The sequence below is a fragment of the Neolamprologus brichardi genome, chromosome 7 (assembly GCF_056152115.1).
Source record: "Neolamprologus brichardi isolate AB-2024 chromosome 7, ASM5615211v1, whole genome shotgun sequence".
Taxonomy (NCBI): Eukaryota; Metazoa; Chordata; class Actinopteri; order Cichliformes; family Cichlidae; genus Neolamprologus; species Neolamprologus brichardi.
The window spans coordinates 8,813,961-8,831,896 of record NC_142110.1 but is presented as its reverse complement, the minus strand read 5'-3'; the positions used below and the strand labels follow the sequence as shown (position 1 = coordinate 8,831,896).

At 39.2% G+C, this 17,936-nt stretch overlaps 1 protein-coding gene across 1 annotated transcript; it reads left to right on the top strand.

Annotated features, from left to right (window-relative positions):
• Nucleotides 1–11,095: 11,095 nt before the first annotated feature.
• On the top strand, nucleotides 11,096–14,035 carry LOC148101958 (sperm-associated antigen 4 protein-like). The gene is made up of 9 exons (XM_087843024.1): nucleotides 11,096–11,183; nucleotides 11,857–11,947; nucleotides 12,052–12,239; nucleotides 12,344–12,402; nucleotides 12,535–12,646; nucleotides 12,736–12,860; nucleotides 12,974–13,147; nucleotides 13,247–13,336; nucleotides 13,525–14,035. Exons 1-9 carry the CDS (start codon nucleotides 11,096–11,098, stop codon nucleotides 13,633–13,635), a joined length of 1,038 nt encoding a protein of 345 aa, XP_087699150.1. The 3' UTR covers nucleotides 13,636–14,035.
• Nucleotides 14,036–17,936: the final 3,901 nt, after the last annotated feature.

The following is a 17,936-nucleotide window of genomic DNA, read 5'->3' as shown; positions in this document are numbered from 1 at the left end:
ATTTCAAATCTATTCTTTTACAGGGGTTTAACTCAGGTAGATATTTGCAGGTCACTCATGGAAAAGGCATTCTCAAAATTCATCAAGTGGCCTGTCTCCCCAAAAGTAAAAGAAACTCATTTTAAGATAATTAATAATATATATCTTGTGTCTGAATTTCTAAAGAGGAGGTTTAAATTTGAGGTTAATCAGTGTGCATTTTGTGATTCAGCCTGTGAAACATTACACCATTTGTTTTTCTCATGTCCTGCATCAGCTGCCTTTTGGTTAGAACTAGACAGCTGGTTATCCCTCAAGATCAACGATATCCCCCAGTTTAATATTTCTGATATTATTTTCTATATGGCTAAACAACATCCATCTGTCTCTACTGTGATTAACATTGACATCCTGTTAAGTAAATACCATATACATTGTTGTAAATGGAGGAATAGAAAACCATCCTTTACATGGTTCATCAATGACTTCAAACATTATTTCATGTCACTTAAAAAACTGAAGTCAAGCAGATTTGCCACAATCTATGATGACATTTCCCATTTGCTTCTGTTTTGATCATTACCTCTATTGTGTGTCAACCTGTGCTCTCTTTTTTAATTCTTCCCCGTTAATACTGTGAATTTTTGTCTAGCCCCCTCCCCCCATATCCTTGCTGTTAGTTTTGTTGTATTGACTGTTCTTTTTTATTTATCCTCCACGAGAGTTCATTTGCACTATATTGTGTTATGTTGTTTGTGACTGTATTGTTCGATTGGTTAATTAAAAAAAAAAAAAAAAGTACTTTAAGGCTGCAGACCCTGAATTGGGAAACAGTCCCTGAATTGGGATACAGCCATACATACATGTTTTGGTGCGTGCAACTGGTCCATCCGGTTATTGTCTCCCCAGAAACATTTCCGTTGTCTCTTTTCCTATTTCCATTGTGCTTTGTGTGCTTTTGCAGCGTTTTTCTTTTTGCAGCATTTTTCTTTTTGCAAGTGTTTTCTGAAGTTGCAGTCCGTTTGGCCTCTTTTTACCGACCTCCTCTTTGATAGCTGCCGTGTCCATCTTGTCGTTCCCTGCAGGTGAAGCGATGGGGGAGGGGGAGCTGAGTTCAGTGAAAGAGAGGCGAGGCAGAGTAACGCAGTGTAGAGACGAAAGTGGACGAAAGAGCACCAAGAGCATCTGGCTGCAGCCACTGGGGAGCGCTATATGGCGACCTCCACACTAACCGGAAACACAACTTCAGTTAAATCGACTTTGACCCAAGAGCATCTGGCTGCAGCCACTGGGGAGCGCCATATTGCGGCCTCCACATTTACCGGAAACACGTGACCTCCACAGTAACCGGAAACACGTGACCTCCACACTAACCGGAAACACGTGACCTCCACAGTAGGCGGAAATACGTTCCTGCATGGATCTTTTTCTTTTTTTTTTTGTCTTGTTCCTGCGTGGATCATTAACCTTGCAAATCGATCGTAAAGGTTGGTACAGAGTCTTCCATGTATAAATTTGCCGTTAATAATTATATAATTCTAGGAATCATCTACTTTGCTTACACTGATTACGTTGGCACTTTGTTAGCGTTACAACAACAGTCAGACCCCCGAGGTATCTAAACTTTAGTAAGGAATGTGTGTACTTTTGACACCTCTGGTTAGCATTTAATGGTCAGTTTCAGACGTATTTGATTTTTGCTTGTTATTGAACAAATTCACTTCACTGCTTTTCACTATCTGACATCAATGCACATTGTTCCATTTACTGCATATTGCGCTTTATTCATGTCTCTCATTCCACCTGCATCAACATTGTAAAGTTTGTCACAAAGAGATTTATACATTTATAAATACTAATATTCTCTATTCCATTCTGTTCTGCTTTTTTATTGCCCAGATTTTAGTTAGCCTTTGTTAAATTGTCTTTTATATGTCAATATATACGTATGTCACAAATAAAAGTGTCTTGTAAATTATGTTTTTGTAAAGAATTTTCTCCCCAAATCTCTTACATGCTAACTGTAACGTGTTATTTCTGCTAAAACCTGAACTTAAATGTGTATGTGGTCTTTATCTGTTTTGCTCTCTGTTTTAGATGCACATATCACATTTGAATTCTGCCACCAAGCCAGAATTGCAGGAATCCCCAGTGGCTGCAGCCAGACCCTTCTCACTTTGACAGCGAAAACGAAATTGTATTTTTGTTACTATTGATGCTGCTGATAAATAAATTTGATTCTAATTGGGGTTTTTTAAACAATCTGGGTTTATTAAAAAAAAAAAATCACCATCCCTCCAGCTTTTTCGTGGCCAAAAGTGTCCGTGTGTTATGTTTTTGTTTCTTTGCTACTTTTTCTGCATAAAGTTTTTTCGCAAATATAAAATTGTCATTATTAACTCACCATTTCATATATCAGCAAATTTAAACAGCAAATTGTTTTGTGCGTTCTGATTGCTGTAGACCATTGTCAATCAACCTAGTGGCGTACGGCTAGATTGGAGCGGTCCGCAACACCCGGACCCGTTTGAGGCTCGGGTGTGAAGTGTATGGTTTTCAGGGTTTTTAATCGTGAAGTCGGGTTCCCTGGGTCTTTTCCGGTGTCGTAGCCGTGTGTCTTATTTTGAAAGAACTATTTACGCGTTACCATAGCGACCGGAGAGCATCAAGAAGCAGAGAGGAGGATGTTACTCTCAATGTTGTTGGTGCATTTCAGGAGGACCCTGCTAATAAAGTTACACAATCACACAGTGAATTCGCGTTTATGGTTATATTTACAAAATACCAGTTAACAGTTGGTTTAAATAATAATAATGGATTGCATTTATATAGCGCTATTCAAGACCCTCAAAGCACTTTACAATTCCACTATTCATTCACTCTCACATTCACACACTGCACCATCGGCCCCTCTGGCCATCACCAGTACGTGGTAGGTGGGATGTCTTGCCCAAAGACACAACGACCGAGACTGTCGGAGCCGGGGCTCGAACCGGCAACCTTTGGATCGATTTGGATCGGTCGCTTCCCAGGTCATCCGACCCGGATCCGCATTGGATCCGCTGTTGATTATAAGCTAGAATGATGCCCGCTAATGTTTGGCTCGAGTGTCCTAAAATCACACTTTCCCTCTGAGAAACAGTTTCATTACACTTTAATACCGTATTTAAATGACCGTGGTCTTCCCCCATTCTCATATACGTCACAATTTTCTCACAGCAAAATCAAACAAATTAGTGACAGTGAACATGGAAAAGTTTTCTTCATTCACTGCAACACACCTGTTGCGACTTTCATCCGTAAATAAAGCCGCGGCCGGCTGAGTTGGTTGTGTCCCTGTGACGCGCCTCCAATAATCCATAATGAGTCGTACTTGTACTTTGCGCATTTATTTTAAGAACGAAACATAAACAAATGTTTGCGCTTTCAATCAATTAACAAATAGCGCATGGATTAACTGGTGTGCCAAAAGATGACGGTCAACAGAAAAGTTTGCCCACAAACCACTCACCCAACAACCCCTGCTGTGAACACCGAGATCAGGTAAATAGACTGTGACCACACCCACATGCCATCACCGGAGACACAGGTAAGGCTATACACCTGTGCCACCATAACAAAAAGGCAAAACATAAACATGACTTTGGCTCTTACAATACCGGCCCCTAATTATTATCTTTTAAATAATAATTACATAACAATCAAGTCTTACATCATTTGCTTGTTCATAAAACATTTCAATCGCCCTTTAGTGCAACATGCATCAGTACTACTGCTTGTGGTTCACCATTTGTGAAGTTAATAACCCATAAATAAAAGGAGTAGGTCACTTAAAGATTATCCAGTCAGTCCAATATGTTAAATATTCTCTGTTTCCTGCAAAAGACAGACTTTATTTATAGGTCTGTTTAGGAATCCAGTCTTTGTCTTGATCCGAAGATGACGAACAAATCCCCTTTTGTCCTGGATTGTCTCTTCTATTTTTCCAGTTATCCAGGAATTCCGTGGTGCGGAATCATCAACAATGATCACAATGTCCCCTGGCATGAAGTTTCGTTTTGGGTTGCACCATTTCTGTCTTTGTTGCAGTTGTGGAAGATATTCTTTAATCCACCTTTTCCAGAATAAATCTGACATATATTGGACTTGTTTCCATCTGCGACGAGCATATATGTCATCTTTTTGAAAACATCCTGGTGGTAATGATGGTGCAGTCTTAAGAAGCAGCAGGTGGTTTGGAGTAAGTGCTTCAAGGTCGTTTGGATCTGTAGAAGCCTTTGTAATAGGACGACCATTCAAAATAGCTTCAGCTTCACATAAAACAGTCCTGAGGCTCTCTTCATCAAGACTTTGTACATTTAAGGTGGAATTAAGAATTTTTCTCACAGATCTTATAAGTCTTTCCCATACACCTCCATGATGTGAGCCAGCTGGGGGATGGAAAGTCCATTTAATGCCATTTTGAAGAAGGGTATTGTGTAGACGATGTTGATTCCAATCTGCTATCATTTCCTTCAGCTCACGATGGGCTCCCACAAAGTTGGTGCCGTTGTCAGATCGCAGTTCTTTTACTTGACCACGTCTGGCAATAAAGCGACGAAGGGCATTGATAAAAGAGTCTGTGTCCAGTGATGATGCCATTTCAATATGAATAGCTCTTGACGCTAAACATGTGAATATCACACCATAGCATTTTACAGTAGTCCTTAAACGTTTCACTAGAAATGGTCCGAAATAGTCCACTCCAACGTACGTGAATGGTGGTTCATCAGGAGTTACTCTGTGCAGGGGCAGGTCTGCCATTTGCTGTTGTCCTGGTGGGGCATTTACGCGCCGACACACAACGCATTTAGCCACAATTTTTCTTATAGGTACCGTGACACCTGGAATCCAGTATTTTTGACGCAGTTTGGATAACATGTGGTTACGGCCTCCATGACCCACCGCTTCATGGACATGTTGAAGGATTAGGTTAGAAATGTGGAAGTCTTTGGCCAGAATAACAGGATGTTTTCTCTCTTCTGGCATTGCAGTTCTACTGAGTCGTCCACCAACTCTCAACACACCTTCTTCCAGGATGGGAGTAAGTTTATAAATGTGACTGGTTCTCTTAACATTCGATCCTTTTGTTAAACAGGAGATTTCATCAGCAAACCGCTTCCTTTGACAAAAGGAGATTAAAGCCATTTCAGCACTAATCAGCTCCTCAACTTTGAGACTGCTGGTGTCCAGACAGTGTTTCTTCATTTGAAGTTCAAGGTTTTGTCCAGGATCATGTTTAATCTGTAGTTTTCTTCTACTGTAATGCAGAAGCAGTTTTTTAACTCTCAGAATCCATGCTACTGCACGCTTCAGCCGAGTCCAGGATGAAAAATACTGAATGAAGTGAGAAACCGGATCTATTTCTTGTGATGTCTGAACAGCGTTCACTGTTGTTTTAATTTCTGCATCGTTTGATGAGATTTGTTTCACTTCATCAGGATTCTGAGGCCACTCCTCTTGTGGTAGTAGAAGAAATGGAGGTCCAGAAAGCCAAGTTTGTTTATTTTTCAAAAAGGATTGTACCGTTAAACCTCGAGAAGCCAAATCTGCTGGATTGTTATCCGTGTCCACATATCTCCATTGTTGAGCATTTGAAACTTTGACAATCTCAGAAACTCTGTTGGCGACGAAAGTGCGGAACCTTGTTGTTTTATTGTTGATATATTTTAGTACAGAGGTGCTATCAGTCCAAAATACTGAGTCCTTCAGTTCCATCTGCAGCTCTTTCTTCCACATTACATCCATTCTGCTTGCTAAGGTGGCAGCAGTTAACTCCATTCGAGGGATTGTAACTGGTTTTAAAGGAGCAACACGTGCCTTTCCCATAATGAATGTACAGTGTGCCTGGTCTCGTTCATTCTTTAGTAACAAATAAGTCACTGTTCCATAGCTGTCCTCAGATGCATCTGCGAAATGATGTAACTGAGCAATTTTTACAGTTCCAAAACTGTTGGTTTTAAAACAACGATCAACCTTGAACTCCTCCAGCTTGTAGAGCTCTTGCATCCAAATAGTCCATTCCTGTATAACTGCATCAGGTAATGCATCATCCCATCCAATCTTTTTTCGACACAGATTTTGCAGAATCTTTTTAGCAGTTAAGATTACTGGTGCCAACATTCCTAAGGGGTCATAAACAGAGCTGACTACAGAAAGGATGCCACGTTTTGTCAAAGGTCGATCTCTTAGAGTGATTCTGAACTTGAAAACGTCAGATTCAACACACCATTGAACGCCCAAAACTCTTTCCACTGGAAGCTCATCACTGATCAAGTCTAGATCCTTTATTTTGTTTGCTCTGTTACTTTCAGGTATTACAGCCAACACATTACGACTGTTACTTATCCATTTGTTCAGTGGAAAGCCTCCTTTCAAGCATATGGCACAGAGTTCATGATAGAGATCTATCGCATCCTCTTCTGTGGCTGCTGAGACAAGACAGTCGTCGACGTAAAAGTTATTCAACATTGTATCCACGGCTTGAAGGCTAAACTGTTGTTTATGATCTTCAGCACATTTCCTTAGTGCAAAGTTTGCACAACTGGGAGATGATGTTGCTCCAAACACATGTACTGTCATCCTGTATTCAACCATGGCTTGAGTGTAATCTCCGTTGGGCCACCAAAGGAATCTCAACATATCTCGATCCTCCTCTGGTATTTTAACCTGATGAAACATGGCTTTAATGTCTGCTGCAATGACAACAGGTTCTTTACGAAATCTTGTCAGAACTCCAAGTAACGTGCTGGTCAAGTCTGGACCTTGTAAGAGCTTGCTATTTAGCGACACTCCATGATACTTGGCTCCACAGTCAAACACCACTCTAAGGGTTTTCTTTTGCGGATGCAGAACACCATGGTGCGGCAAATACCATTTCCTGCCATCCGTCCGTTCTAAGTTGTCTTCTGGTACCTTTTCTGCATAACCTTCAGAGATCATATCTGCCATAAAACTGCTATAGTCCTGCAGAAAAGAAGAGTTCTTCATAAGTCTTTTCTTCAGATTCTGAAGGCGTTGTTCAGCAACACTTTTATTATCTGGCATGCAGACCTTTAAGTCTTTCAATGGGAGTCCAATATAATAATGACCATTATGTAGGTTAGCAGTATTGGAAACTTTATCCAAAAACTGTTGGTCTTCCTTAGAAGGTTCTTTCTCATCTCTGGCACACTCTGGAAAATCAGTTTTAAACTGCTGATTCCACAGCTCATCAAGTTTCACTACTGAAACTCTATTGACACTTATCTGTGGCTGATTGTGAGCTTCAGTTTGAGTCTCACCCAAAGGACCGTTTACTATCCAGCCAAGGACAGTTTTAACAGCATACGGTCCATCTCCAACACTTCTAATGACATCCAGTGGTTCCAGAGCCTTTGGCACATTCGAGCCAATTAGCAAATCAATTTCAGAGTCAATTTCTGGCAGATGTACAGACTTCAAATATGGCCACTGGATTATATCGTTCTGGTGAGGAATGTTTCCTTTATGGGCAGGCATAGTGAACTGAGTATAAAGAATGGGAAGATCACAAAACTCATTTCCGTCTAGTCCAGCGACTTCTAAATCTGCAACAATATCCGTTTCAACAACTTTATTTTGTCCCATAGTTCTCAGCAGAATGTTGGATCTTCTTCCATGAATTTTCAGCTTATTCATTAGCTTTACTGTACAAAATGATGCAGTGCTGCCTGGGTCAAGAAATGCATAGGTGTACAATGTTACATTTCCTTTCTTGGCCTTAACTTTCACAGGCACGATTGAAAGTTTGAATTCATCTTTACCGGCCCCAGTAAGAGCACTGGTCTGAATAGAGACTATGGCACAATCCTGAGTTTGTTCCTTTGATTCTTGTTCTTTACTCATTGTCTTTTGATAGATGTGTAACATTTGAGGATGCTTTAAACCACACGTCTTGCACCTGAGGCGCTTTTTGCAGTCTCTACTAATGTGTCCTTTACAAAGACATCCGAAACAGACTCCATTCTCTTTTAGAAAAGTGATTTTGTCTTTTTGCGTTTTTCTTTCCAGCTCTTGACAGTTTTCTAAGGTATGTTCACCTTTGCAAAACAAGCAACTCCTCATTTGTGTGGCTCTTTCTTTTTCCTTAACTTTGTCATTTTCTTTATCAGATGCCATCACAGAGGTAGCAAAAGAACTTTCTTTGAATCTTGTGTGAGTTTGAGACTTAAGTTTTCTTGTGTCTCTGTTTGTCATGCAGATATCCTTGATGTCCCCAAACACTGGGTCAGATGCAATCTTCACTTGTTTCTCTAAAAAATCCACAAGATCCTTAAATGTAGCTTGTCGATTACACTTCTCATGGAAATCACAGACTGCAGTTCTCCACTTATCTCTCTGCCTGTAGGGAAGTTTCTTTGTTATAGTTAACATGTTGGCAGGCATGTCAAGCTCCTGCATATAACTGAGATCTTCCATAGCATTGCAACAGCCTCTTAGGAATATTGTGTAAGCTTGAAGAGCTTTCGTGTCCTCTGCTTTTATTGAAGACCAAGCAAGTGCTTTGCTCATGTAAGCCGTGGCAAGTTTATGTTCATTACCAAAATGCTGCCGTAATAAAGACTTTGCCTTTCTGAATCCTGCTTCTGAAGTCATGTGTAGACAACTCCTTACAAGTTGTCTTGGTTGACCCTTTGTGTGTTGTTCCAAATAATAAAGACAATCTCCAGGGTTTTTATTTCTGCTTTCAATGTTGTGTTCAAATGATTTAACAAAAGTCTGGTACTGAAGTGGATCTCCATCAAAAACTGGGATCTCCTTTTTAGGTAATGAAGAAAGACTATGTTGTTGTATTAATAAAGCAGTGAGTTCGTTTTGCTTACTCATGACAGATAAGATGTTACAGTCTTCTTCATGACTAGAGATTTGAGAAGGTACATGTTTATTTTCACGTGAATTTCTAATGTTTGACTGATATGTCAATGAATCTTCAGAAAGAGTCTGAGGTTGTATTGGAACTCTGCCTGTGGTTAAGCGAGATTGTGAGTCTGCAACATTATGCTCCCTAAAGATATGCACATGTTGCCTTTCATGTACAGGATTATCAGGACGAGTATTCAACACTTGAGTTACCTTTTGTCCCTTTTCAAAATATGACTCCATACCATCTGATATTTTTGATAGTTTACTTTTAATACTGGAACCTTTTGAGCCTCCCAGTACTTTCATTTTTGCAACCGTGGCAGCTATATTTGTTTCCAGCTCCAGTTGCTCGCGCTGTCTCTTTAACTGTGCTTCATGTTCCTCCAAGGCATGTTTATCCTTAAGCAGTTTTTGCCTTACCATCAGCGCAGCTGCTTCAGCTTCAGCCATTATTCGTGCTGATGTTGTACTTGAGGCTCTGGAGTTTGAGCTTGAAGAACTGATTTTACTCTTTTTGCTTCCTACGTTTGAAACACTGTCACCTGGCTGTATTTCATCTTGTATGTCAGAATTGGTTTTAACCTGCTTTGGAGATGTTAAGATGTTATGTTTATCATTTGTGGAAGAAACCGTCTCCTTTGATAACACAGTCTCAGCAGAAACGGGCACATCCAAAGTAACAGCAGTAGGCACTTTCTCAGCTTCCTTGTCTTTTTCCATAAAAGGTCTTCCAGCTTCAAGAAGCCATCGTTTCACATCTTCAACAAAATCATCATTACATTTTGTTATGCGTCCAAACCAGTCAATATGAGCGTCTTGTTCATCTTTAGGAATCAATAAAATGAATGCATCATGAGCTACTTTGGCATTTTTATACAAATCATTCAGTTTTTCCAAGTTAAGCTGCACAGCTTTTGCATTGTCATCATGTTTCATCAATTCTTTAATATCACGAGTTAACCCTTTAATCTTGTTAACATGAGCTTTTCGCTCTTTCTGCAAAGTTTCCATTTTAAAAGCAAGTGCTTTAGCCGTCAGTTTTGCAGATCTTTTTTCTTCCAGTTCATGTTCGGCTTCTTTTATTTCACTCATCGTCACTTATTCACATGCATCAAAACAACATTATATCCACAGCTTCAAAGATAGATCACAGCCAATACTTTTCGTCTGTGTAAATTATTGCGCAGCAGCGTCACAGGCTGTCAAAACCAGAGCAGCGTCCTCCAGCTTGCCAAATCAAGCACACGCACGCACACAACGCAGATCAAACCAATGTCCCCAATGGACAAGCGGTGACACTTACAAACTGTGTTCAAAACATCCAATAATACACAGAGTGAATCCGCGTGTCCTACCGCTTCTGAAGTGTCTTTTGTGCTGCGTTCCACCATGCCAGTGTGAAGGTGCCGTTTCCAATTACTCCTTTGAGAACTGCGTCCACTCATCTAAAGGCTCCGTGACTCCAAAACGTATATCCAAAAATCCTCTTCATTGTTCTGATGCGTGCGATAAAAGACAATTTTCTGTTGACTAAATGTTGCGACTTTCATCCGTAAATAAAGCCGCGGCCGGCTGAGTTGGTTGTGTCCCTGTGACGCGCCTCCAATAATCCATAATGAGTCGTACTTGTACTTTGCGCATTTATTTTAAGAACGAAACATAAACAAATGTTTGCGCTTTCAATCAATTAACAAATAGCGCATGGATTAACTGGTGTGCCAAAAGATGACGGTCAACAGAAAAGTTTGCCCACAAACCACTCACCCAACAACCCCTGCTGTGAACACCGAGATCAGGTAAATAGACTGTGACCACACCCACATGCCATCACCGGAGACACAGGTAAGGCTATACACCTGTGCCACCATAACAAAAAGGCAAAACATAAACATGACTTTGGCTCTTACAACACCTTTGCACATGTGCTCGTGAGCGCATGTGTTGTGCTTTATGAATTTGGACAATATGATGCGGTGCTTATAAAGGGACTGAGAAGGAAAAGTTATTTAATTGAGAGCAAATTTCATTAAAAAAAACCCCAGAACTACTCACACCTTTGCGCGTGCGCACACGAAGTGCTGCTCTTATGGAACGCGCGTGCGTCATATTCGATTTGTGCATGTATCTGTTTGTAACGTAACTGAAAAAGCTGCGGTTTGAAATTTTTCTTCTGCACCTAAATTTTCTGGTTCAGATGAGTTCAGTGAGAAGCGCTAAACGTCCATATTTACGGAAAAGCACATTTAGTGATTCAGTTTCTTCAACTTTCGTTTTAAGTGAAGGTAAGTGCAATCTTTAGACTAAAAATCGACATGTTTTATCTTCACATCTTACATTTAATATATGTGTTTCAAATCTGAACATTTTAAAAATGGTATCCAGTTGATTATGTCAGAAAAACACTTTTTAGTGCATTCTACTGTAAAGGTGATTTTACTGCTTACCTGTTAGACGCAGCTTGTCTGATAAATATTAATTTCCTTTTGTATATTAACTATACAAACAAAGAGTTTTTAATTCTTAAAGACCTTTTGACAGGATTTTGGGCCAAATTCATTTATTTGCTTTGAGTCTTTACCGCTGTGGTGATTTCCTCTTTTTCTGAATTGTAAAAACTACATTGTGAACAAAAAAACTGACATTTGAAAGAGATTTTTTGCAAGAAAAGCAAGAAAATGTTGTGATCTGTTGCTATGATATAAATCATAACAATATGATGCTATGTTTTTGAAGACACTGGGAAAATAAAGTTCTTTATTAAGAGCGGATTTCATAAATGAGTGTGATTCAAATATTATTCTGTTCATTAAAAACAAAACAAGCTGGCACCGTGAAGTTTATATATAAGAGAACAGAGTTGCTTCTGATGGAAACATGCTCAAATCATAGTTATGAAGTCTGATAAGCTTTGTGTTAGAGACTCACTTAACCCCATGTTTCCCTTTCATTTTACAGCAATGTTGAGAAGAAGCCAAAGACTTCAGTCTAACGGCTATTACGGCAGCCAAGGAGAGCCGTTAATCTCCTACAAGGAGACTTTATACAGGTTAGTATTGGTCTACATGTTCTTTGTTGTCATCCACTGACATAGATGCATGTTTTGTAATCATAATCCATTTGTTCTTACATGATTTTGTTTTTTCTGTGCAGAATTTTCAAAAGGCGACGGCCCCGTCCCCGTCCAGTCCCTGACAATATTGACAGAGACACAGTGGACTGTGACACTGTGGACTACAATAACAATGATTTTGTTGACTACAGCAGTGGCAGCAGCAGAGGTCATTTTAGAGCCATCAAGGCATTGGGACTTTTGGTCCTCATGCTGGCCTTGTGTTTTGGTAAATGATCTCCTTCCACAAACAATTACAGTCTTTCTAGTACTATGTGCTTTTCTTCTGGATTAAGCTTCTCGTCTTATTCTGTGTTTCTCTTCATCCACCAGGATTGATTTTCAGTATTGGAGGGCAGAAAATGGACTTTTCCACCCCGTTCATGAGTGAGGTATGAAAAACATATGAGGCTCATAATATATTCCCTGAAGATTAATCAGATAATAACAGTTTATTATTATATATATATTATAACATGAATGGTTCTTCTCAATTGCAGTACTTAATGAATGGACATAAACAGGTGGAAAGGAAGGTACAAGAGCTGCAAAGGGAGTTAATGGACTTAGGAAAAAGAATTGACTTCCTTCTTCCAGTTGGGGACAGGATGCCCAACTTTGCTCTGGAGGAACTGGGTAAGACATGAAATCGGATCAGAATTCACGTAAGAATTTCTTTGTTGTTGTTTTGCGATTCCTTTCTCACTCTGTGTTTTTGTCTACAGGAGCAACGATTGTTAAAGAACAGTCTTCAGCATCCTACCTTACAGAACAGACTGGATTGAAGCTGTGGGGGCTTACATTGATACCCGCAAAACAACCCTGTGTAAGCCCAAGAGTCGTTATTCAGGTATAATCTACTTTCACAAAAAAACAAGATACTATCTCACACATCTGCATGATTTAATAGTCAAACACTAGTGGTCCAAACTGAACTCTGTTTTTGTTTCTTTTTCTCTGTAGGGTCGAGCACCCATGGTCCCAGGAGTGTGTTGGAGTTTTGCGGGCTCCCAGGGACATTTAACAATTAAGCTGCCACACAGCATCGCCATCAGTCATGTGACACTGGGTCACATTTCTAAGATGGTGTCACCATCTGGAAAGGTCTCCAGTGCTCCCAGGATGTTTTCAGTGTTTGTAAGTCACAGATTTCCACTGCACCACTGTTTAACTGTTGCATTTTACATATGTGTATATAGAGAACAACTTTATCTGTATTTATTTCTGTCTTTTCAGGGAAAGAGAGCATTAGACGACAGTGGTGTCCACCTGGGAACATTCGTCTATGATCAAAATGGAGATCCACTCCAAACATTCAGGATTCCTGTGAGTACACTGTGCCATTAGACACATGCACATAGACTTTTCTATCCAGAGTATTTAGAGGTTAGCTCCCCTTGCTATCTGTATATCCACCCTCATAATAATCACAGTATTCCTAAATTTACCATCCTTTCAAGAGTCAAGAAAACTATTATGCAACTAACCCATCTTGTTTTTGTTTTGTCTCTCAGGACGACAAAGTAGACGTCATCCGCTCCATTACGCTGCAGGTGTTGAACAACTGGGGCAATCGTGAGTATTCTTGTTTGTACAAGTTCCGAGTTCATGGAAAGCTGGCATAACTAGCTTCCCATGAACTCCATCTATAAAAGAAAAGAGAGGAAAAATGTGAAAGTGAATCAGACTGCAACACATATTTAAATAATTGTATTTGAAAAAAATTGTCAATTTAACCCATGTTTTTTTCTCCAGCGAACGTCCATCCCACCAGGTAAGACATGTCTGATTAAGATGTTTGCAGTCTGATTCACCTCACCCCCAACCAGCCGTGGCAGAGGGCTTGCCCCTCCCTGAGCCTGGCTCTGCCAGAGGTTTCTTCCTGTTAAAAGGGAGTTTTTCCTCTCCACTGTTGCCAAGTGCTTGCTCAAAGGGGATCATCTGATTGTTGGGGTTTTTCTTCTCTTATATTGTAGGGTTTTTACTCTACATATACAGTGCTTAACAAATTTATTACATCACCTGTCATAGATATAAGAACACCCCAAATTTCTTAAACCTGTAATTCTTACATTAGGTGATGTTCGACTAACTTTGTTAAGCACTGTGTTATTGTGAATTGGCCCTCAATTGGAACTCATTTGGACTGAATTAAATTTCTTGTAAAACATAAAAATTCTCTAAATTGTCTCCACTGGAAATTTAGAGATATTTTTTAAAACAACAAGAATAAAATTTTAAGAAAATATTTTTCATGTCTTTTGGTATTCTTAATTGTCAGAGTATATTAAACAAGCGTGATAACACTATGGCCAGAGGATTTACATTTTGAAAATGAACATTTAAACTCCCAAAAGTAAAGAAAGTAAAGTCCATGTTGCATGTGCTGTGATATGAGAAGCCTTCACTGTGATGCAGGCTTTGAGGTTTAGTGAGGTAACTTCAGGTTTAACCATGTGTTTGTAGTTGGGACACCAGATAGACCAGGGGTCGGCAACCTGCGGCTCTTTAGTCCTTTTAGTGCGGCTCCGTGTGGCTTGGGAAAATAATTTTTTTTTAAGTAATTAGCTGAAGTGTATTTTATTTATGTTAGTTCTTTTTTAACTTGTAGTTCTAAATTGGAAGATTATTGTGATATTGAAATACAAACATAAAATTATATTCTATTATTTTTTGATCGCTCAAAATAAGCGTCACACTCGCACAAGCCGGTGTACCCGCCGAAACGCCGTGCATTTATCGAGACTTTCGACCCCAGGTAGGCCAATTATGGATCTTCGGATCCACATTATGTCAGCAGCTGTTCTCCACCGTGAACTATGTTAAAAACAAACACCGCTCGCGCCTCACAGATGACAGCTTACAGTCCTGTGTAAAGATGAAAGGGACTTCGTACAGCCCCGAGTTGCAGACGCTGTGCGCAGAGGTTGAGGAGCAGAAGTCCCATTGTAAACATACCACGGCAGACTCGACGATGTTTCCATGAAAATGCTTTTCAGCATCTCTTTATTGACTACTTTTCACACAAAGTTGCTGTACAGCCGGCTGTAGCTTTTCAGCTCACAGCCCGACATACACCAACAACAACACAACAGCACAGATAGCACAGACGTTAAGGCGGTGAGGCGTGATTGCGGGTGCCGCTCAGGTGCGTCCGCCTCCCCTGCAGCGGCGCTGCAGACCATGCCCCACCACACACATTAACCAGGTAAAATACATATTTAGGTACAATTTTACAAATATCTGTTTTTCAATTTTTAGCAGCATAGTGCTGTTTTTCCAATTATTTTTTTAAAAGTCAGGTCAAGGCTCCAAAAGCCCAAAGGCGATATAAGGGTGGCGACTCACAACAGTTTTTGTTTGCTACATGGATCATTTTAGTTCAGCTGGGTGTCTTTCCTTTTGTTATATTTCTTTAAGAGTTCAAAATGTGTTAATTACATAAATAAAATAAAAAAATTATTTAAATAAAATTTTTATTTTATTTAAATAAAATTACAATTTTAATTATGTCATGATAGAGAAATATAGAGAAAATGTAATTTTCTCTATAGCAGTTCATGGATTTCATAAGCAACACACCTTAGTTGTTCACACAAAGCATAAAGGTAAAAAAACAATATATAGACTGTTATCTTCATTTTAGATGTCAAAAAGTATTTGTGGCTCCCAGTGTTTTCTTTTGCGTGGAAATCGCATCCAAAGGGCTCTTTGGGTGTTAAAGCTTGCTGACCCCTGAGATAGACCATTAAGCATATTGCATCTTGTTTTTTAACTTCATCAATTAGCAGATTTTACTGGAAATTTTTATTTAATAACCCCAAATTTGGACTTATTGATAACAGAAACAAGCTTCTACACTCATTTTATTTAGTTCTGTTAATTTCAAAACAAAGCTTCTTTTCCTTTTTCTTCACTAATGGTGTCACCTCCTGTAAGTTGTCATGACTTTTGAGTCATGATATGTATAAATTCTAAATGAGTGAAAGTCAGGGACTGGGCCAGATCGGACGGTCTGAGGCAGCTTTGTTCTGGTCTCCACCTCTGTGTGGAGTTGCTTCCTTGAGCTCATCCACTCACATCTGCAGGTAGTGTGAAATCAAGAGGCTGTGCATTTAGGAGCTGTGGTGCTAGATCTCCACCAGTTTGTATTTCTGCCATGGTAGTAAATGGGCTCTGTCTCTTGTCCTCGTTTCTCTGCGTTTACTCTTTAGTAACTTTTGTATATCATCTTCTCTGTAGAACTCAGTGATTCCTGAGATTAGGGACAAAACAGGTTTTAATTTTCTAAAATATATTTTTTGATTTTTCAAAAACATATTTACATATAATTGTAACACAAAGTTTTGGCTGTCTCACCATGGTTTGGTACAATCTCCCAGGTGTAACATTTTTTAATAATTTATGTTTTTGCTGGAGAAGTGCAAGGTTTTTGTCAACACCGTCAGACACAAAGAAATGCAAAAATATATATTTTAAATTAAGTTGTTTCAGCTATTTTGAATACTAGCAGCTTCTCTATTTTATTGTTTATGCACATATGTTTTCAAAGTAATTATACCACATTTAAAAGTAAGATTGTTTTGGCTTTTTATTATTAGAGTTACAGTCATACATATTTTCAGAAGCTTGTATTTAATCTGTATAAGAAACAGTCATATTAAGCAGCATGCAAATTACACATTTATTGAGAAAATTACATATTTTTATTGGAAGATCATGAGGGAGAAACTATATGGTTCTCCAAAAGAGAAAAATAAACAAAAACTCCATATTATGGAGTTGACAAGGTGCTGACGGTGGTGACACAAATCTGACAGTGGTGACACACTAGTAGAAAACAAGATATTATTTCTTTCAAAATGACCATTAAACATTAGCAACCTTTGTAATATCACAAGACACATCATAACAATTCTGTTTTTGCACATGTCAAGTTCTACATCTACACAGCAAGTAGCTGCCTACTACTCCTTGATTCCTAAAGTTCTCTGTGGTTGTGTGTTTAGACCCTGCTGGACTTTCTCTCCTTTTGACTCTCTGTGCTTGTTTCCAAAACCTTCCCTTCTGACTTTTTTCTCTTCCTTTCAGATCACTGGTGTTCTTTATTTTTCCCTCTTTCACTCTATTTCTCCATCTTTCGCTTTCCTTTATGAGAAACTCTTTCTTCAACTCAGGCTGGCTGTTAATTTTTTCTCTCTTTCTTTTTTGATCATCCCTGTTCCTTCTCTTTTGTTCCTCTACTGACAGGTTCCCCTTTGCTATTCTAGTCTGAAATGTACCATTTTGTAATTACAATAATTTTTCTGAACCTTGTGCTTTTTCACAGATTAAGGGTGAATATTCACAACACAATTATGCATTAAGCAATAGAAATGCTATCCAGCCATTAAGTTTGATGTTATTAGCCATTTCCAGGTCCAAACCCCGCTGCAGATCCCAAAGTCAAAGGAACTCTGCGGTATCACTGAGAGTTACAAATTGTCTAAATTCTTTCATCTTTAATAAAATGATCAGTGTGTGGCTCCACCAGGTGTAACATCCAGGCATCCATGAAAACAGAATATATGAAATTTAACAGAGTTAGAAGTTAGATTGCTTGTTTCCACCTGAACATGATATACCAGCTTTGCTACCACTTCCAACATAAATGGAGACAAAACTAAACAGCAGTGACTATTGTCAGGTTACTGAAGTTGGGCTAGCTGGTATATAGTGATGTGCTACGTGATTGCTAGCGACACAGCTGTGTTAGCATAATATAAACACAGTGAAGCTGGAGGATGAATGCTAACCTTTTTCCACTTGATAAAAGTTAACGTGAGGGTTCCTGATGGTTAGGCTGACAGTGATCACTAGCTGCTTTTAGGGGCTTGTTCAGATGTAATAGAACAAGATAAAAAGCATTAAAACATTTTAACAGCAC

What these genes read in the sequence shown, in the direction of transcription:
- LOC148101958 (XM_087843024.1), top strand. Translation starts at nt 11,096, where the DNA reads ATGAGTTCAGTGAGAAGCGCTAAACGTCCATATTTACGGAAAAGCACA. An exon ending in TACAAGGAGACTTTATACAG is followed by an intron (nt 11,948 to 12,051) that starts GTTAGTATTGGT and finishes TTTTCTGTGCAG; the next exon opens with AATTTTCAAAAGGCGACGGC. An exon ending in CATGCTGGCCTTGTGTTTTG is followed by an intron (nt 12,240 to 12,343) that starts GTAAATGATCTC and finishes TTCATCCACCAG; the next exon opens with GATTGATTTTCAGTATTGGA.